Below are 23406 nucleotides of genomic sequence, written 5' to 3' on the forward strand. Positions count from 1 at the left end.
CGCGATTTGGGCGGTGCTACGACACGCGGAAATAGATGCACATATGTTCAGTGTAGTTTTCTTGACTGCAGCAGCAGCTAGCAGTAGTTTGTCGAGGCCGTTTTTCACACTCAAAGTTCACTTAGAAGGTCCGGATCAAGGACCAAGGACCAAATATTTGCATTTTGATTTTGGTCCGTTTGGTGTTCACACTGGACTTTGTAAAGCGTACCAAATATGTAAACAAATGACACGTGGACATGTTAAGCGAACCAAATAGTGAAAAAAAGAAAAGAGGTCATTTTGCTACGGAGGGAAAAATAACATGAGTGGGTGCGGGAAATCACTGTACAATTTTTGGGCGCAAACTTCAGTCACACAGAGAGAAGAGAACAGCAACACGAATCATGATTGCAGCAACAACTTGAAATTGCATGAATTCTTAATAAGTATTTTATTAGCCAAATAAGACAACAGATGAACAGAGGAGCAGGTGTTTGAACAATAATGTGCTTGCTGCTGGTGCATACAATTCACCGGAGACGTATAGCCTACAACAAAGTATCCCCGAATCCCGATAAAAAGGACTTTTCTTCCATGTGCACCTTAACCTGATTCGATATAGGCCTATGTTATTTCTGCGCATCAAATCGACGGGCATTTCCATGTCATCTTATGGTTTAAACTTGAAGCCGTACTGGTCAGTTAAGCTTCAAGTCAGAACAGCTCCGCTGCAGTTGGAGTTGACTATATCACGTCTTTTGCTATAGTGATGTAATCAATTAATCATTTAGGACCACCTGTGTAGCTTATTTAACATTTGCTCCATTGGCTCTTTATGCGTGCGGCCGTGCGCTAGAGCGAGACAGGATGATTTTAAATATTTCTCTGTCTGCGTCTCTCCCATAGAGCTATAAAATATATCGGGTCTCTCCCCCCACATGTGCGCGCGTCATAACTTTGCGTGGTGGCGGTGGCGCATGCTTAAAATAAACAGATCTACAAGCTTACATCGTGTACCAGACCGTAAGTACCATTCGTGTCGATAACTTGTACATCTGTTATATTTGCGCATGTGAACCTCATACGCTGCCATTACATTTCTACTCTAGGCTACTCATAGACATATATGCGTCTACTATTAAAATCAATAGTGATCCCCGTAAAAAAGACATGCTTTTAGAACTAATTATTAATGCAGCCTCACAACTGCCGAGGCCCGACGGCTATTTTGGCTATCGTCCTGTATTTCTGTATATAGAATAGAACTTAGTACCAGACTGGACTCACTCACTGGAGAGAGCCGTGCGCAACTTGGACTCTCCAAGTTACGCACGGCCGTAGCCAAAAGAAGACATACAAACAAGCGATATAATAGTCTGTGTCACGTAACTCAGAAAACTACAGCCTAAACCCCACCCAGTGCTGTCAAGAACGGAAGTTCTCTCCTATTAGTTGGCGGTTAAAAACCACCCTTCTGTCCGATCTGAAGTCCCACCCTGTTCGTTGGCTGTTTTGACTACAAGGTGTCCGATGTGTTTGTTGTGCCCGCCGCCCCCACATCGGACAGGTTTGTCCGATCAAACGACGTGACTCCCATTGAAAATGAATTGGAGCAGCAATCAAATAGCAATCAGGCATCGCACACGGACCAAACATTTGTTCTTTAGGTGTGTACGCAGCCTAGGAGAGTTTCATGCTATCCTCCCCAGATCCCCTCTCCACTGATTATTGTCTCCACCAGGCCGAAGGCATGGGGAGAGAGTATGTTTTGCACTCCGTCCGTGTGTGTGTGTGTGTGTGTGTGTGTGTGTGTGTGTCCGTCCGTCCGTCCGTCCTTCCGTCCGTCCGTCACCAGCTAATCTCCGGCACCGTTAACCCGGTCGATGCCAAACTTTGCACACACACTCCCTGGATGCCAACGATGAACCTCTGCCCCGCATTTTCCAGAACGGCCTGTTATAGCGCCACCATGAGGCAGCTTTTCACATTTGTTACCTAAAACTGCACCGATCTGCGTGAAACGTTGCATGCACACTCCCTAGAGGCCAAGGACAAACCTTTGACCTGCATTTTCCGCATCTGCCTTTTATAGCGCCACCAGGAGGCCGAATTTTGTAAAACAATTTTTTTGATATTACTCCTCCAGATTCTGTCCAAAAATCTCACAAATCGTTACACAGTATCTCTATGGTCATGTGCTCAAGTCGGATCTGTCCAATATTTCATATTCCATCCTAATTGGCTATAATTGGCTTTCACAGTTTGCAAGATTGCCCCGTTTTGAACAAAAGCCTCAAATCATGAACGCAGCATGCAATTTACGTGAAATCTTTCACACATTTTCTTACTAGGCTGAGGAATATATCCCACCCTTTTCACATTGGCCTGTTATAGCGCCACCAACAGGTTGATTTTTGCAAAACAATTTTTTTGAACAAAATGCCTCAAATCATCCAATTTCCATCAAAGGCAAACATGTTTATATTACTCCTAAACATTTTGCCAAACATCTCACACAGCCCTGTGCCCAGAAGGGCACTTTTTCTATATACACAGTTCCTATAGTATGTTACAGTTTTATATTTAGACATCACATTATGCTAAGAGATGTACATGCTATCCTATTGCACAAATGTTCTTAGTTCTCTCTCAATTCACTTGATGGCGTCCCCGGTTTGTTGACAAAGGTCCATTATTCCACTTTCCTAAATGACATCCAGTTGCACTTGCTAGTGCAGAGGCAATGACACAAGCCACCGCCAACAACTTCCCACCTGTGAACACCTCTACTTATAGAGTGCCTGTACATGATGGAGGCACCAGAGCTGGTAATCAAACCTACATGTCTGCAGTGGTGGGTGGAGGTGTTATGTTTACACCACCACCCACTCTCACACATGATTTTTGGTTTAAAATAAACTATTTAAAAAAAAAAAGTAGTCAAATAAATGAAGTCCATCACATTTGTATGTAAATTACATCTGGGACTAATTCCACTTTCATTAAAACTCTGAACTCTGACTGGGGAGGGAGTCTGGGAGAAACGTGGGTTATTGCTCTAATGGTCATAACAATGTGAAAGAAAATAATTAAAAAGAGGTTTAAAGGTTATATTCGTGGGCAATCAAAATATGTTGGTCTGTCTGTCTATAATTCCATTCTACTCCTTTGTATGTTGGTCTGTTGTATTACTGCACTACACACAGGGGTGGGGGAAACTTGAAAAGAACAGTACAAATTGTACTGTGTGATGCATACAGTTGGAGGCCATCGATATTGTCCTTTTCTTTTTGCTGAGGTTTGCGTGATCTGCGCAAAAGGACAGTTAACCCATTTTGGGCGGGAACCCCTTTTGGTGTTTTAAACATTATGTTATAATTTAGCTATTGAAAAATAGCAGATCTGCAAGCTCATAGCGCGCCACCGAGTGGCGCGCTACGAGCTTGTAGGTCTGCTATTTTTGAGGATTTAGAAGGATTTAGAAGGATTTTTTAAAATTTTGAGGTCAGGCCTAAATGGGTCAAATGAGGGACAATATCGGTGGCACCCAACTGTATGGCTTGGCTAAGAGAAGTTGCCCTGGTGGCAGTTTGTTGGCACAGATGGCTCGTTAATTGGATGGCTTATTCAAGGTTGCATGGAAGCCTGTCAGTATAAAGTCAACAACACTTGCAACATTATTTGCAGGGTCTACTGTAAATTAGGGCTGTAAATTAGCATCATGAGTACTTGGAGTTGGAGCATGGCAAAGACTTTGTGTAATACAACTTGGCTTCAGTTGGTCATCCTGGAAATACAGTACAAATTCATTGCACAGTATGTCTAAACACTAATTATATACACAAATGTTCTCTAGTAACTTCAGCATGAAATATCTTTTTAATTTTTACCGTAGAGAGAGACAGTGTTGATAGTCTTGCGTAGCCAGACAACTATTCCAACAGTCCGTCTCTCTGTTGGAGATCAGCAATTTTGCGATCAATTTTGTCACCTAAACCTGAAAATGTTTTTTCTGTTTATTAAAGAGCTGGAGAGACAGGGAGACTCATGTTACTGAACAAACACTCTATAGCAATGATTACTATCACAAAATAGTGATTTAACCTTTGAACAAAAAACATTTTGTTTTAAACAAAAAAATACTTACACTACATTTAAGTTAAAGGACCACTTCACCACTTTTCAACCTATCTTCATATAATAGGTCCTCACTAATAATCATGAAAAAATGGCGCGATTTTGTTCTACTCAGTCTGTGTCTCATAGGACTGCTGTGGGCAGTTTAGAAACCGTCTTCCAGTGACATCATCATTAGGCAGATTTTCTGAGTTTTGTAAACCACTCCTACAACTGGCTTTGTTTGTGCAGAAAAAATGAGCATGGTTGCTATGTTCACCCTGTTCACCCGGGTGTGATTTCATTACGTCAGACATGATTTCATTACGTCAGACAGGCTATATTACACCACTCAGTTCACACGGGTGTGATTTTGTTTTAAACAAGAGATTTTTTTTTTAGATTTTCATTATCGTGAGAACGATGGCTTCCATTTTCGCATTGCAACTTTTCAGGAATAGAAAGCCTGCAGTTTTTATTAGCTTGTATTCCCCATCGACGATGTCACTGGAAGACGGTTTCTGAACTGCCCTCCTATGAGACATGATTATTAGTGAGGACCTATTATATGAAGATAGGTTGAAAAGTGGTGAAGTGGTCCTTTAAGTTTGACACAAATCCAAGTTTTACAGTAGCCTATGGTTGGTGTTCCACAGTGGTGTGTAATAGTGTATTGGGAATTCAGTTGTGTTGTTATATTCCCTAGTAGCACATGATAAATGCATCACTCTCCACATTCCCCAATTGCATAGCCATTATCATTCCCATAGTCTATCATTAAGGCCCATTGATCCTCCCAGGGTACTCAGTGGTACCATATAGTATGTTATCAGGGGAGGACTGCATTGAATCAACTACTCTGCTGCTTGATGCCATGCAGGCTCAATATATGAAAAATGTGTGGATGATGGTGTATGTATATTCCCTGGTCACTAACATCATGTTGTCACCCGCATGGATGGAAATATTGTTTGGCTCCCCAGGTCATTTATCAAATGTGGGCCATAAAGGTACATAGAAGATGAGACAGTGAAAGAAAGAGGGAGGGGCGGGGGTGGAGCGAGAGAGAGAGAGAGAGAGAGAGAGAGAGAGAGAGGGAGGGAGGGAAGGAGGGAGGGAGTGAGGCAGAGGAAGGGGCAGGGCTGAAATGCCAATTTTCCCTGCTTGTCCCCAGCAGCTGGCCTAGACTGCATTGCATGTGTGACATGTGTGATGAATGGTGTTGCATTGGTACTGTTGCCCTCTCACCTCCGCTCATTGTCACCCGTCCAAAGGCAAAGAGGAAGAGAAAAGCAAGAAGAGAAATCCTCCAACAGCAACAGTAGATGTTTCCTTTAATCAACACCCCCACACCACCAGGCACGTACACACACAGTCACACACAAACACATGCCCACACACACACACACACACACACACACACACACACACACACACACACACACACACACACACACACACACACACACACACACACACACACACACACACACACACACACACACACACACACACACACACACACACACACACGTGCCCACACACACACCTTCCCACACACACACGTGCCCACACACACACACACACACACACACACACACACACACACACACACACACACACACACACACACACACACACAGATACATGAACACACTGGCTTCTGGGGTTCGACAGAGGCAAAGACCTATCACCATGGAACTGCCTTCCTTTGGCTGTGGAGGAGGTGAGAAATGAGACAAGTGGAATAACACACATGGCAAACCGTTGGAAATAAAAGATGGGAGCGGATGAGGAAAAGTTGCTTAGTTTGCAAAGAGCAGAGGAGTCATTGCTCTCGATCTGCCCCCCAGGCAAGAGTAGAGGCAGAGGTGTGAAATAGGAACAGTCCCTGCCGAGCCTCGGCTGATGGGTTTGTTTAAAAGGTCACGATAGATTGGTGAACCCTTAACATTCATATGAATACAAATATTTCCCAACCAATGCCTAAGAAACATGTCTTATATCACCTCAAAAGACCCTCTGTGAATGCGGTGAGCACACAGCACACTAATCACAAACGGAGGTGCAACAACATCCCCACCCCCCACTTTCCTCTGTCAGATCATGAGAGGCAAAAGGAAACAAGAAGTGAAAGAAATACAGCAAAAATTTACATTAATACATGCTTGATTTTATGGGAAGGAACCGAATGTGACAAATAGCAAAGATAATAGAATTAGTCTGTCAATTAGTGCTTAACCACTTTAACCCTGGCATCACTATTTTGGGCATGTCATTATGTGAAAATAAATAAATAAATATAACTCGTTGTGAATCTGATATTTCCATGCAGCACTAAATAGTATAAATCAGGGTTTAGTGTACAGAGATGTTCAAAGGCACAAATACCAAGTTTGTGCAACCAATTATTCCCTACTGTAGTACAGTAGACATAATTGCCAAGTGAAATGCATGAGTCCACTCCACGGGGGTCGCTGTAAATTAGCCGAGCATATCCTGCTATGCCGATGACACACAACTGTTTCTATCCTTCCCCCCCTCTGCCACCCAGGTAGAAGAGCGCATCACTGCATGCCTGGCTGACATCTCACAGTGGATGTCTTCCAACCACCTCAAGCTGAACCCAGACAAGACTGAGCTTCTGTTCTTCCCAGCTAAGTCCTGCCCTATGCGGGAGCTAACTATCTCCGTAGACAACGCCCTGGTAAAGTCTGTCCCGACAGCCAGGAACCTTGGTGTTGTCCTGGACAGTCAGCTCTCGTTCAAAACACACATCACAGCTGTCACTAGATCCTGTAGGTTTACACTCTACAACATACGACGAATTAGACCATTCCTCACCCAGGAGTCAGCCCAGCTCCTAATCCAGACAACAGTCTTGTCAAAACTTGACTATTGTAACTCCCTCCTTACTGGCCTACCGGCATGTGCACTTAAGCCCCTCCAACTGATCCAAAATGCCGCAGCCCGCTTGGTCTTCAACCAGCCAAAATTCTCACACGTCACCCCCCTTCTCCGCTCCCTCCATTGGCTCCCGGTCGCTGCCCGCACAGAATACAAAACTCTGATGCTGGCATTCAAAGCAACCAAAGGCATGGCCCCCCCATATCTCACAAGTATGATCGTACCCTACAAACCCTCCCGCGCGCTCAGATCAGCCAACGCAGGGAAGCTGGAGGTACCTTCACTAAAAACGCCGGGACAGCGCTCCACACGTCCCAAACTCTTCTCCCTTCTGGCTCCAAAACTATGGAATGCACTTCCCATCACAGTCAGAACTGCAGCCTCACTCCCAATCTTCCGCCGTAGTCTGAAAACCCACCTCTTCAGACTCCACCATGGCCCGTAGCACTTGCCCTAGCCTAGCCCCTTAGATAGCACATTATGTAGACTTAGATAGTATTTTAAACAGACCTATAGCTTGTTACGTAGACAGCTCTAGAATTGCACTTTATGTAGTCATAGCACTTTATAGTACACATGTATAATATATTATATATTATAGTATGTATAGTTAACATAGATACTCCACTGTTACGTTCTTAGTTTATGATTCATGATAACTACTTTTTATATATGTGATGTATGCCATGCTTTTGTTATTGCTTAATGTAAGTCGCTCTGGATTAAGAGCGTCTGCTAAATGCCTAAATTGTAAATTGTAAATTGTATCCTTTTGTTGATTGATTGGTGGCCAGGTCAATTCAATTCACACCCAAATCTATCAAACTAATTACTTCGCCAATTCCACAAAACACATGTACTGTAAATAATGGCACAACAAAGGCAAATGTGAGCATGAAATTGGCAAAGATTTTATGGCATACTGTATGATATCTTTATTCAGCTTGTAGACCAGGGGTGCCCACACTTTTTAGACTTGAGAGCTACTTTCAAAATGCCCAGCTCAGCCAGATCTACCCAGTAGTACCCACCCAAAAATATCTGCTGTCGGGAAGAAACCACCTACCTCTAATTATATATTATCCCATTGCTGAAAATAGTTACATATTAGGCAAACACATTTGGAATGGGAAATGGAGAAAATGGAATTGGTAGGTTTTTTAATAACTTTGTAATACTGACGTTTGTGCGAAACACTCTTGAAAACAAAGTATTTCATTGTGGGTTTGTCCTTTTTGTTAATCAAGTGAAGTCACCTAAATTCAAGTGGCAGATGTCACGAATAGTTATTTATTTAAATTATTTCGACCGAAGGTCGCAGTTAACTATGGAATCGTGCATTTCCCGTCAGTGAGTTGGTCGGGCACCATATATGGTGCCCAGGTCGCGTGACATCATGTGACATCATCAGGGATGGAGATGTAGAGACCCTGATGTCATAGTAAATGCGACCTGCTATCACAGTTAAGCCCATATATGGAGATCTCTGATGTCATCAATATTGACCAGCAACTCTACATCTGACCGCAAACCTCAAACCCTTAGATATCCATATGAATATACTGTATGTCAGAACCTGTTCTGACTTTCCATATGTTGATCCTTCCATACATGCATTTTAGTTACTTTTATCAGGGTTAAATGTTAAAGGTCATAGGTCAATTTTGATAAAAAATTGCACTATGTCCAGAGATTCTGAGTAAATTTGTGCCTCTTTGGGGGCCAATGGCATTGCAAGACTAAACAATGAACATCAATGATGATGTTTAGGTGAAAAAAGAACAGAAAAAATATATATTAATTAAGTAATTAATTAAAATAAAAATGTTACCGAGAAGCATCGTTGGGTCTTATACTGTATGGAGCTGACCTGTTCTGACATTTCCATATGCTGATCTGACTTCATCAAACCCTGTACACTCAAGACCTGCTCCTTCTATGGCCAGTATAGAATTCATTCCATGTTGATCTGACCCCCCATGCCAAAGCGCTCGCCCAGCAGTCTGCCGTCAACGAGGCAGATGCGTGCACGCGACTGACCGCCTGTAGACAGTAAGCTATCTGGTTATCTGAGAATACATTAAAATGTAATTTTGTTTTTGTGCTAAATCTTGAGAGCCATTTAAATTTCTCAATCAGAGTTTAAGGCGTTTCATTTTTCAAAAATATTTTATTTGATAGTGATCCAGGTACAAGGAAAGAAAAGAACATGGATTATTTTACAGAACATGAGAATGAGACTGTAAAAGTTTATTTATTTTGATCCACTTTTTTTTTCTTCTTCTTGGACAAGGACATGCAAGTGAATACAGAAGGATGTTTACAGAAAGGAAATAGCAGAATGTAGAAATGGAATTGGAGTGGGGTGTCACCTTGCCCCATACTGTACAGAAAGACTTCACCCAAAACATTCTATTTTTGTTTGTTTTTTAATCCCATTTTATAGCAAAAAGGTAACACACACAGGGTACAAAGAACCAACAATATTGAGAAAAGGAACAAAAGAGAGGGAAAGCCAAAGTACTTTTCATCCTTCCAAAAAGATTTTTTTCCCCAGCTTTTTGATGAGCAGATCATGAACGGTTTTTCTCCTTGTGTTCAAAGAGGTTATTGTTCTTACTTCTTTAGTTTTGACACGAGAGAAGCAGTGTGGTGAACATGCAGGACAAAGAGTGACTGGTAATTCTGACAGACTTCTCACTTGGTGTTTCTTCACCTTGCTGTGAGCCTATCAAGTCCTTATGGCCTTACTTCTCTGCTCCGACAGCTAACTTTACAAGGAACACCCCCCCCCCCCCACCCTCCAAAAAAGACATTTTATATTCCACAAATCTTTATGCATATTTCACAATATACTTTTATTATCATTTTAATAAATACAAAAACAACAACACTGTGATTTAAAATAAAACAATGAGTATTAAAGAGACACTAAAACGCATTAGACATTGGAAATATCAATATTAATTTGGTATGTTCTTTTACTGACATCTTGTCTTAAGGTGGATGGACCAGCACATTGAAAATCTGAATCAAAATCCACAGCTGAAAAAAGAAATGAGGACGACAGCATTGGACATGAAAGGGGATATTTTTCAGCAATGAAACTGGAATGGCATAGTCAAGTGGAGATGCATATGGATATATACACATATATACACACACACATGAACACCACAAGAATGTAAATTAACCTGAGATACTCTGTGCACCTCATTTCCAGAACACTGGCCACTGGGCAAATGATATGAAATGACAATGGCAAAAACAGTACGACAGCTTCTGACGACCTCTCCTTTATCAACATTAGCGGTACAAAAAACAAAACAAAAAACACTGAACCAGAAAACTCCTGAACATTATATTGAAAAAAACATTGTTATAAGCAGCGTTTTTGAGTCCATAAAAGGCATACAAAGAAATGTTCTTTCTTTCATTAAAAAAACCCCAACCAATAATAACATTGTTTATGAAGGAATCACATAGACTGAGAAAGTTAAAAGGCTAATTTATGCTTTGCAAAAAAAAAAAAAAAGTTTGGGGAAGCATAAATTAGGCTTTCCACTGCATATTGGGAAGTGTGCGTGCTATAGTGGTCAAACAGATAGAAAGTGGTCTGCTCTACTGTATACTGTCAGTGACTGTAGAGACAGAGGCAGTGGGACCTGCTTGTTAAAACGTACAAGGTTCTTCTCCACAATCAGTTCACTTTTTATTTTGGCTCCGGGGCCCACTAACTGTGCACTAAACACTCTGCCGTGTTTCTCCCCCCACCCCACCCCTCCCCCCTACGCCATGCCACGCCACGCCACGCTGAAGGTCATTGACGTGGTATTCTGGCAACCGAGGAGCCAAGCTTCAGTTCAGATAATATACAGCACTTCAAATGGTCCAAGCAGGTCATTGCTTTGTTTTCTTTAATGGGTATTATGAAAAACATGTTAGTAAGTGCTTTAAAATAAGCAAAGAATATTGAAGAAAAACAAAACAAAAAACAGAACAAACATACACACAAGACAAACTAAAGAAAACCCTAATGTAAACCAAAAACTGTAGCTCCACCACCGTTAGGATTTTCAAAGCACAGTAACAGATTGAAGTTTAAAATTTCTACTGTAATATCTGACATTTAATGCACATGTTTAATTGTGGAATGATCATAAGAGATACATACTCCTCTGTCTTTGACTGTCAGATGACTTATTAAGGCTACTTGAAGATCCATGTATCTATTGTAAGTGCTGAGACTGAATCATGTGGATAGATTTTTCTCATCTCTCTGCTCTACCCCACCTCTATCCGACGCACGTTGCACGTCCCGCGCACGCACACACACACACACACACACACACACACACACACACACACACACACACACACACACACACACACACACACACACACACACACACACACACACACACACACACACACACACACACACACACTTTGTGTCTGCTGCAGTGCTGTTTGCAGAACTTGTGTGCAGCAAGTAATAATATATTTAGGCAGTAAAACAAACATGAAAAGAAAATGAAAATGCTTGCAGACACTCATACAAACGTAAGTGAACTAAATACCTTCCACACACACACACACACACACACACACACACACACACACACACACACACACACACACACACACACACACACACACACACACACACACACACACACACACACACACACACACACACACACACACACACTTATACACACACAACCTTCCAACCGCCACTCCCCGTTTCTGAAAACAAGACAATGCCTGGAGACCCCCATAACTGTAAGGGCTGTATGTTTCTGACATCAAACGTCTTAGCACAATTTAAATACTCGACTACTTCACCCAATACGGTACCATCCATGCACAATTCCTCTAGACTCAACCAAAGCCCCCTCGGGATTCTTAAGTCTGCCACTTAATTAGTCTGGACTGTGGGAACAGGCATCTTATCTGTTGCTGTCCATGAGCAAAGCCTACTCTTTAATATCTCTCTGTACATTAGTATATATTCTTCTCTCTACTTTACAGTACAGAAACTCCTCTTCACATATTCTTCCGGTTCTTCATGTCAGCAGGAGCTGTGTATTTGTGCTTATCACCAAAATTGCAGTGCAAAAACAATAATTAATAATAATAATAATAATAATGATAATAATTAATCAATGGTAACTATTAACAAACGATGGATTATAAAACAATTATTTTATGGCACGACAGCCACTCAATTCACATATAATACAAATAACCAGATAAAATCAACTACCTGTATATGGAAATAAAAAGCTCAAACTGAATTAGGCTTGCATAGCAATGCAACAACAAAGTAAAGAATATATTTACAGGAAACAAAATTTCCCTTTTTTTTCCCCCTCAAGGGAAGTTGCTTTGAAATCTGTTGTCCTCATATAGATGTTTTCTTTATTTTTGTTTTACTGGCTTTTTTCTAACCAAAATAAAATAAAAAAGAGGGGGGGGGGGGGGGGGGGGGGGAAAGAAAATAAAATACAGTAAGGTAGGAGGTGGAAAATATTTTCTTGAGGACGAAAACCTTGTGAGATGTACAGTATATCTGTGTCTATACATCACATTTACAGTTCTCTCACACTGCTTTTCACTAGTGACCCCCGCTTGACTCCTTTCCTAGTGACCCCCGCTTGACTCCTTTCCTCTGAGAGCACACAAGGAAGGATAAAGTCCATTGCTCCAACCAGTGAGGCATCATTCTGTTGGGGACCTATCAGGCTTTCTCCACTTCTCAGGCAGGTCACTCTGTGAGAAGAAAATGAAATGGGAAAGAAAACAAAAACTCAATAAAATAAAAAATCTGATCTGTACAAAAAAGGAAGAAAAGAAAATACACCCCCAAAATAATGGCCTATGTCATTTTTTTAGGAAAGTTTAGCTTAAATGTTTTAAACCATTTCCCGCCAGCATTAATTAATCCCTCGATAGCGTATTGCCAAGGTTTTATCGTGCGTAACACTTACTTTGAAGAGCCAAATATCCGTAATCGCATGTTCCTGTGACAAACTGCTGTGTGTGTTGTCTTCACCGGTTGTTGTTCTCTCGGTCGATGGTGGATAAAGCCGACCGCGAGTATCACAGCGCCTGCTACAGGCCGTTGAAAACGCTTGTCTGGGCCAGAAACTGCCCCTCAATGTCGTTTCTGAGATACAGGCCTTTGAAGACAGGGCTTACAATGCAAGTGGATGCGCGCGCATCTTCAAAATGGCCACGGCCAGTGTCTCACTCTATGTTTACGCGATAGCAACATTAGCTACGATACGCTCCGAATTAAAACTTGGATTAAAGAATGTAAACCCTGGTTCACGAGAGTCTCGTGTTTGGCGGGCTAGGGTACTAATTTACACCCTCGTGTTCCTCGTTTCTGGCGGACTCCGTGTTAAGAGCTTAAATGATCTCTTCATGATGCTGGCCATCTCCTAAAATTAGATTTTCGGTAAAAAATTATTGAAAAGATCATGCTGTGTGTTTTCTTCTTCTTTCTAATTATTTGTTCAGCCCAAAAAATTGTTTGTTGTCATGATTTGTCACGACAAGAGTTGGCTTTGTCTGCGGCGTAAACGTCTAAATAAATACTTTCTGAAAAGTCTATGAGGAAAATGAACGGGGATTTCTTTTCCGGGTCTCTCGAGGGGGCGGGACTGCGACGCTCTATTACAATGACCTATTGTCAAAATAGCAATTTTGTGTAAGTCACAATGCTCAAACATGCCACATGTGCTTATACTGTAGATCAGCTAGTTTCTCTATTTGTTGTACGGCAAAGTATGTAGGGCTTGCTGAAAGTTGTCAAGCACCAAATAAAAATACAATAGTACACAGTGGTGTGCTGTGGTAATTATAGCACTGACGTGGCACTAAATTGTTTTCTTTGCACTTTATTTACTTGACCATTGACCCATTTACTCAGATCATGCACTTTGTTAGTCACTCTGGAAATGCTGAAGTACGTACATAACTCCCCCGAGTACTGTCCTTGTCCATTGGTCCCCAAGAATTCAGCGTGCTCTGTTGCTGTCCACTGTTGTGGCTGCCGGGGGCCATCTGCCTTGCGTGGTCCCGTGGAGCCCTTGGAGGAGGCCGTACCAGAGGAACTGTGGCCCCCAGGGGAGGGGAAGGAAGGTTTACAGTAGGGTAAGCAACCCTCCTCTGAGAAACACATAGAAAACATCCATACATTCATGAGGTTTGAAAATGAGCATGACAAACGGTTCTAATTTTATCATGGCATAGGAACAACACAAAAATGCATGTTTGCTCAGCTACTGCATAATGCAAGTGTCATTGAGATGAGTTGGTTGCTACAGTGTGCTAAGCCACATGGAGACAAAGACCCTGCAATCGCACCCCCCCTCTCCACCCACGTCTGACATCTGCAGTGTGCTGTTGCCAGCGGGCAGTGCCAGGCCATGGCACAGTGAGGACTCACAGCCTCACACATGGGCCCTGCAGCCACGAGCCGTATGAGGGGGGTAAACACAATAACAGAGGGGGGGCGTCTGGCTGGTGTGGTACCCCCTGCTTCAGGGCAGTATAACGTTGTCTCTCAGCGGTCTCCTCCATAGCAACAAATCTCATCATACCACTCCCCACTGCTCCACTAATGACTGTAATAGAGTCTGTCCTGACCTCTGTGGATTCTACTGTGCATCAGCCATCTCTGGAAGCCATATGGGAACCCCATTTCTGATTGTTTCTTCAGAGATGCTGATGATTATGGCACCTGTCTGTTTCTCATAGGCTCCCTGTCTGTTAGACATACTGTCTTTGAAAGAAGTCCTGGCACTACGAGGGCAAGGCTCTAATGATCACACACACAGATAGATAAATGTGAGTGCGTGCACACACACACACACACACGCGCGCACACGCACACACACGCACGCGCGCGCACGCACGCACGCACGCACACACGCACACGCACACACACACGCACACACACACACACACACACACACACACACACACACACACACACACACACACACACACAAAAGATTATGTGTGTGGCTCCTGTGTTTGAGAAAGGAAATCTGGGGCGATTAGACTGCATCTCGGCTGCTAGGGCCTCCTGCCTAGGCTGGATGAGAGGAGGCCAATATTGGCCACAGGAATAGGGGGAGCAGGGAGGCTGAGGGAGTGGCACTCGCGAAGCCAGAGCAAGTGGCAGACAGTGCAATCTGTTCATGGAAGCACAGTCTAAACTCAGCATGAAAGCTAACTGAGCACAAAGAGCTTAGTAAAAATCTGCCACTGCTAAAGTACAGCAGCAGTATATTATGAATTCTCTCTTCAACGCAAAATGACAACTGCAAATGTGCTGCTAGAGAGCCAATAGGTTGTCTACTCGAATGACTTATGAATGATAAGAATCATTATTATTGAATTATTCTGGCATGAGAGCTTGCTATTATGGCCTCATGATGAATTGTAGAATACAAATTTCATTTACATTTCATTTAACAAACTAAAAGATGATAAACAGATGCAGTTTATGTTATGATAATCATGCAAGGTTTGGACATCAAGACATTACCACATGCACAGAAATCAGTATAGTAATATCATAAATAGTACAAATTGTACATTGCCATGTAGCAATAATATTCAATTATACAGTATACTGTATTTCTCCACATTATGCTATCCTGCTATCAACGGCCTCATAATTTAGGTTATTGTTGCTTTATACCCCAGATATGTTACAAACTATAGCCTATAGCATATATGATACAGAGCATCTACGATACAGTTGGAGGCCATCGATATTGTCCTTTTCTTTTTGCTGAGGTTTGCGTGATCTGCGCAAAAGGACAGTTAACCCATTTTGGGCGGGAACCCCTTTTGGTGTTTTAAACATTATGTTATAATTTAGCTATTGAAAAATAGCAGATCTACAAGCTCATAGCGCGCCACCGAGTGGCGCGCTACGAGCTTGTAGATCTGCTATTTTTGAAAAATCGTGAAAATATTTATTTCAGAAAACTGGAGGATTTAGAAGGATTTTTTAAAATTTTGAGGTCAGGCCTAAATGGGTCAAATGATAAGGGACAATATCGGTGGCACCCAACTGTACGTTATCATCTGTGTAAAGACATGGGCAGTGTAGTCTGAAATGCCGTGTTTAGCTTCATCACATTCTATTTCCTCATACCTGTTTTCTGTCCCCGGCGCCCCTCGTCCCCTCGGTCCATGGAGCCCAGCCTGTCTTGAGCCTGGCGGTGGTGCTCCAGAGATGTGCGTGTCTGTCTGTCAATGGAGCTCTTCATCTCCTCCAGCCCTGATAAGGGCCCTGGCATTGGCTGGCGCTCCAGGGAGGATGCCGTCCTGTCATCAGGGGGCCCCATGCTGCCTACACTCCGGGCTCCCTGGATACGGCCCTGCCCCTGGCAAGGTGGGGGCTCAGGTGGCGGCGGTAGTTCTGTGGTAAGGAAGAAAAACATAATAATATGCATATGCATGTACTTAGTAGAATGCAAGAAAAAAAAAACGTTGCAAATGCAGCAATTGTATGGGTGGTGTAGTTCTTCAAAGTCATTAAAACAACGGAAATGTTTTCTCTATTAATGAATGGGCTCTTAAAACAAGTAAATATAAAAAGCTAATAATCTGATTATCAGTGTACAAAACAAATTGTGGTAGTAAATGTAAGAGAGAGAGAGAGAGAGAGAGAGAGAGAGAGAGAGAGTTATTTGAATAAAAAAGGATATATGGAAATCTCTGTACTATATAAAGCAGTATCATGAGTAGAGGTCTCACCATCAGCACTAGGATCTCTCCGGTTCGGTGCTGCAGGACCCTGGCCTCTGGGTTTGCGGGTGGGCCTAGCAGCCCTCTGGTGGCCCAGGCTGTGTGTGCCCATTGTGCTGCCATCTGTTGAGAAGGGACTGCTGGGTCGGGGTCTGTGGGACAGGCCTTTACCTGCAGGGAGAGAGAGACAGTGACATTCAGTGTGAGTAGCTTAGAATGAGAATAGCAGCGGGAAGGAGCAAGTGAATTATGAATGAAAGATGATACGAGCGGAGTCTTGGAACCAAACTCACAGGAGTCTGAGAAAGGTGCAGTAAAATAATCAAAAAGAAGAAAACCTGGATCAGAATAAAAGTTAGAGCCTCGTAGGAAAGAGAACACGCACCAGTGCGAGGTATTGCCAGGTATAATTATTCCCTTAAATCCCAACAGGTCAGAGTGCAAAGCCAGGGTAGATGATAGAAACGCTAAGCCAAAGTAAAGGAGAGAGAGAGAGAGAGAGAGAGACAGAGAGAGAGAGGAGGGATCCACTGTCCAGCCATGTACAGTACATCTCGTGCCATGCACAACCTGGGCGCAGCATCAAACCACAGCAGCAACACAGAGGGGAAATCACCAGCCAACTTTATGCAGGAAAACATCAGCCAAAAGACAACAGAGGATCGACTATCAGAGCAGAACAGAGGAGATCTTCATCTTCCAGAGGCAGAAGTTCCAGAGCGGCAGGTTTTGGCTTGCTAGGCTCTCTGCGCGCGCACGCACACGCACACGCACACACACACACACACACACACACACACACACACACACACACACACGTCACAAACCTCTCTTGCTGAGGCTAGTCCCCTCCAGGCGGTAACCAGCCTTATCTGCAGCTGCCACCAGGGCCTGGGCAAAGCTGCAGTGTGTGAAGATGGAGCCATCGGAGGAACTGCCCAAACTGGACCTGTGGCTGGAGAAATTACGCTCGTCCTCTGAGGCCGAGCCCCAGCCGTTCACCATGGATCCTGTGGAACACCACAGCTACAATTTCAGCCAGCCTCTGCGTGTAAACCTATTATAGTCTAAGCTTCTCTCTCTCTGTGTGTGTGTGCGTGCGTGTCTCAGTGTGTGTGTGTGTGTGTGTGTGTGTGTGGCTGCACATTTGATTTGTATATGGACACGTGTTTTACTTCCAAACCTATGAAATATCAGCCTTTGGTGTAGCATATTTATGGCCTTGGGATATATATAACTGTCAACTATTGTCCTTGTATTTGAAAGTCTGGGCCACGTTCACAAACATGTGCTTCGTGGCCTGCAATTGGGAGAATTGCAAAAGAAAGATATTGCTTTCCCTAGCTAACTCTTGTCACTGATTTTATTGTTTTTATTACTTAGCCTTTAGTGTTTTTTTCCCAATAAAGTGTTTTTTATTGGTTGCTTCCTTTTGCACCCAATGTAAAGCGTCTTTGGGTACTCAGAAAAGTGCGAGATATTATTATTATTATTATTATTATTATAAGCATGTACATCAGTTGTATCTGGTTTGACGGTATTATAACCTTCTTTTGATGAGTATTATTATGAATTGCGCCTTTTGTGCAGATCCAAATAAAATCATTAAAATGTGTCTGTACATGCATGCACATGTGTGCATGTTTCTTATTTTAAAATGTCAATGTCAATGTCTCATTATTTGAACTGTTGGATCCAATGCCATGGACTGCACATCAATATGAACATCTGCACTGCTTTGAGGACATGTGGATGGAAGAAGCAGCACTGTAATCTTACGACGACATACAACATTTTAGTCAAAAGTTGTTCTGTTTGCTGCAGGGCTTCGCTATTGCAGGAATGAAGCACTTCTGTTTTGACCTGGCGCCTTTCAATGGACTCACACACACATACTGTAAAACACACGCCCACGCACAGACACGCACGCACGCACACACAAATCATTCCTTCCGTTTCCATACAACAACAGAGCAGAGCACAACCAAGAACAGCATTGCCTCAAGTGAAACAAATGAGCCTGCTCACAAAATCATGTACTGCATAAAGCACCCGTGTGAAGTGAGGGGCGCTCTTATCATCGTACATCATCATGTTGACGTAACATGTCCATTTGCTCAGACACATAAAATCTCCATTCATTGTCAATGGGAATTTAACAAAAATACAGATTTGCTCGTCTACAAGACTCTACATATGACGTAAATTCTCCATTCATTGTCAATGGCATTTAATGTTTAGGACAAAAATCTACACTATAGCTGAATATAGGAGGGGCTTGCACCCCTCAAGAATACTGTAGCTCCACTATCTAAAGCAGGGATTCTCAACCGTTTTTTACGCCAAGGACCCCCAGTTTTATATGCAGTAGGACCCCCTATTTTATTTTATTTTTCGCTGGGATCTACTGTACAGAATACATCCTTAGTGTTAATTTAACTCTGATGTACAAATGAATCTGAATGGACCATTGGAGGTCCATTTGACCCAGACTGGACCATTTGGATAAAAACTATCAATTTAGCTGTGGACCCCTGGAACCCCACCAATGACACCTTGGGGGTACCCAAACCCCATGTTGAGAACCAGTGGTCTACTCTAAAGTGATATGACTCTAAGTAGAGATATTGTTTGAATACAAAATCAATGTAGCTCAGTTATACAGTAGGTGAGTAAACAAGGACACTGGAAATATGTAACCCCATATATCTCTTTCGGGAGGATTAACCCATTCAGGCCTGACGTCGAAATTAAAAAAAAAAAGTTTTCTAAATCATGACAATTTTCGGAAAGATTTGAGGCACATTTTAACGATTTTTCAAAAATAGCAGACCTACAAGTTCATAGCGCGCCACTCGGTGGCGCGCTATGAGCTTGTAGATCTGCTATTTTTCAATAGCTAAATTATAACAATGTTTAAAACACCAAAAGGGGTTCCCGCCCCAAAATGGGTTAATGGTTAATGTGGTTAAACGCTAACGTGACATGGATGTGTTCCAGGTCTCAATGGATTAAAGGACATGGGGATAATGTCATAAGGGAGAATTAATCAATAATTTAGCATCCCAGAAGTACCAAAATATAATGGAAAACCTGACCAGATTGAGGCAGTTCCCGTAAGACTCACATAGTATATGCACAACTTCTTGTGGCTTTCTGCTTGTGAATCAGTGCTACTGTAAGTATGTCCTTATGTTCTCCAATTGTTTTCCCCGCATATGAAGAGCCAAGCCAGCACTTTAAATATAAAAGAATCAGTTTGCCAATAAAAATATGCCACTTTGGCTAGCGAGAGCACAGTACAGAGTCGGCTAATATGACAGCTTTCCGTGGGACTTACTTGGCAGCCATTGCTAATGTGGCAAGTGCTCAACTGCACGCACACGCACGCACACACACGCATGCACGCGCGCACGCGCGCACGCACACGCACACGCACACGCATACACACACACACACACACACACACACGCATACACACACACACACACACACACAGATGAATGGGGGTTCAGAATTTCAGATATCTAATTAGGCACAAAAGATGGTAAAGGTCACGAAGAGTGGGGATTAGTTTTTTTTTTAAATCACACCTGTGTGAAGTGAGGGGCGCTCTTATCATCATACATCATCTCATTCCGGCCAATTTGAATTGGCCAATTATCCTCACCTTCGTCTTCAATGTTTGTGTTTACACAAACACTCAAAACTGGCCATTCATTATCAATGTAATTTAATGTTAGGACAATGACGTAAAACTGGCCATTCAGGCCAATTAGGAAGTTTGTTACACACTAAAAGCTGGACATAGGAGGGGATAGCGCCCCTCAAAAAAAGGTGGTAATTCTGGTGGTAAAAGCAGGCCGGCAGTTCAACACGGCCATGCAGACGGCCAGTTCAGTGTTCCAGTCTTCCAGACGTCCAGTTCAAACGCATCTCAGCTAGTGCCTCTTTGGTAATGGCAGTCCTCATTCAACACAATGCAACATTATTTGCAGCGGTCACAAGGGCGTCCGGTTGGGGGCACCGCTAAAGTACCTGCCCACCACCGTGGAGACTGGGGTTTGAATCCTCTGCGTTGCCTCCGACTTGGCTGGGCGCTCCAATGAACACAATTATTGGCCATGTTCATGGGTGGTAAGCCAGGGAGGGTGTTCTATGTCACTATGCAAGTGACTCCGGTTGGTTGAGGCACCTGACACTGTTCAGCATGGGATTGGAACTGGGAGGGATAGCGTGTTCTTCTGTGCACGTTACGCCCTCCCGGTGAAAGGAAGGGGCTGGCGACTTCATGTGTATCAACGGAGACAATGTGGTTGTTTACAACCTCCCCGGACCCACAGTAGGGGTTGGCAGTGACAGGGATATACACAGGAATTGGCATAATGACTGAATTGAAGAGAAAAAATAAATAATTTGTGATAAATAAATAAAAAAGAGAAGTGGGCATGAAAACGTACTGCATTATGATTCTGGATTGTAAGACATTAGGAAATCTCTCTAAAATGGATTTCCTCACCTACAGTATGAACTTCAACATTTTCAAACACATGACGTTGAGGTGGTTATTGTGCCACTAAAAATACCTGCAATTGTCATTTGGCATTTCAAAACATTTTGTATCCCTGTTGCAACAAATGACTCCCACATTCATGGACATTTTGAAGAACAAGAAACTCCTCTCACAGTCCCACCATACAGCACAGACTACAAATTACAGACGAGTAACTACATTCTGTCCAATCTTGACAAGCAATTTTCTTTGAAAATGTCCTTTTCTGAGTGTTTTCTCTGAGAAAGAAAGAAAGAAAGAAAGAAAGAAAGAAAAATGTCAATTCCTTGGGTCCAATCCTCCCACAAAGAATAGAGCAGATAATGAAGTATAGGCAATGCCAGCTGAAGCGCTGAAGCTTCCTGCTCCTCCACCTCAGCTAAGGAACACTGCCTCAGCAAATCACATCAGAAAATGACTTTTCAGTTACACTGGCTGCCTCGTTCTACTGCTTTACCTTTGGAGCACTTTAATTCTCTAGAACTGCACTCCAATCAAACTGTAATCATCGCAAAATAATTTGATAAAAATTCAATCTGGTTTTCTCTTTCTGTTCTGGAATTGTGTTTTCTTCTTTGGTCCACAGTTAAGGGCCGATCCTTTCTACTATGGGAATGTCTTTTTATCATGTCTCGCATCAGAGCAATGGGCCAAACCATGTACTCTAAAAACCACTTGCTGTCACCTCCCATGCTCCATGCACTAATAGAGCAAGGCCAGTAAACTGGAGCTTGCTGGGGGCAGTAAACCCATGCCTAGGTCCCTGCTGCCACTAAAACTGATTTATACTGACGGAGACCCTCATCTGCATATCGTTAATCGGGGGAAATCATTCCCCCTGACGAGAAGGCGTCTCTACCTGCCGCCAAGAGACATGACCCCGCTCCTCCCTAACATGGCAAGGCTTTATGGGAAAGTAATCGCCCAGAACAGCCGGGCTCTCCGCTCACTATGGACACAGCAGCCTTTACAGCTATCTACAGCTCAGCATTATACCACCTACTATATACCTCCACCTCTGCACACACCGCTTGATAACACCTGCTTGTTCACTTCATCATGCAGACTTAGCCTAAACATGGCCATCTAATACCCGGTGGAACAGCAGGCTTTACATTTATCTGCTGAAAAATATGCTGTATTATCTCAGCACATAAAATAACACATGGGGAAGCCCAACAGACAACCTGCTGGTGAAAAATGGGCCCCAGGAGGAGAGAGTTGGCTTTTCCTTTTTTTCTAGGCCAAGAGTGAGGATGTTTGATTTACTGGCCTTTGGTGTAACATTAAGGAAACAGACCTATTTCCATATTATTAAAACAATGACAAATCTATCAAGTGTGGCTCGACAAGCGTCCCCCCACACACACACACATTTCTGTACAACCTCAAAATGGTGGTCACGATAAATCTCTGCACTTTCCTCCCAGACTCCCCCACCGCTCCGCCACCCAACCCTGGAGCTGGGACCTATGCTGTCAAAGGATGGGGAGCGAGGCCAGGAGACTTGCAGAGATAAGAAGAAATAGTGCTGTCTTCAGAGTAATACAGTGGAGACGAGATGCAGCAGATTAGGGCCCAGTTGCTGCTTTATATTCCTCAAAATATATCAGCGGCTGCATGTGTCACCACTATTGCAGCCACTGTTCCATCATCCCACAGAAAACTACATGTTAGTGCTGCCACCGACAGGGTAGGCCAAGCAAACAGTCGTGTCAACCATATCAACCCCATCCCCTCTCACCCCCTCTCTTTCATCTCCTTTGCCTTTGCTCTCTTCTTCCTGACCACCATTTCTTTCTTTGAAGACTTGAAAAGTAGCATTTAAAGAAATGTATCCACCGGCTTTACTGAGAGTGCTAAAGCAGATACAGTATAAGATGTCACAGGTTCATAGTGCACACGCATCAAATGTTTGATTGGTTTACTGATTGATTGATTGATTGATTGAATACTTTATTATTAGTCAGAAATGGAAACAGCACGAGACATTAACCAGCTGCCAAGCTACTTTCGATGCACTTGTATATTAATATTAATATTAATATTAATATTAATATTAATATTAA

At 42.9% G+C, this 23406-nt stretch overlaps 1 protein-coding gene across 1 annotated transcript in view; it reads right to left on the bottom strand.

Annotated features, from left to right (window-relative positions):
* Positions 1-9854: 9854 nt before the first annotated feature.
* Positions 9855-23406, bottom strand: part of robo2 (roundabout, axon guidance receptor, homolog 2) — a 208724-nt gene continuing 195172 nt past the window's right edge. Inside the window, 5 exon segments of the mRNA XM_079513571.1 lie at positions 9855-12780; positions 13990-14184; positions 16190-16456; positions 16795-16956; positions 17613-17795. Coding sequence (XP_079369697.1) covers positions 12779-12780; positions 13990-14184; positions 16190-16456; positions 16795-16956; positions 17613-17795 — 809 coding nt within the window. The 3' untranslated portion in view covers positions 9855-12778.

Source organism: Electrona antarctica, assembly GCF_951216825.1.
Source record: "Electrona antarctica genome assembly, chromosome: 11".
NCBI lineage: Eukaryota > Metazoa > Chordata > Actinopteri > Myctophiformes > Myctophidae > Electrona > Electrona antarctica.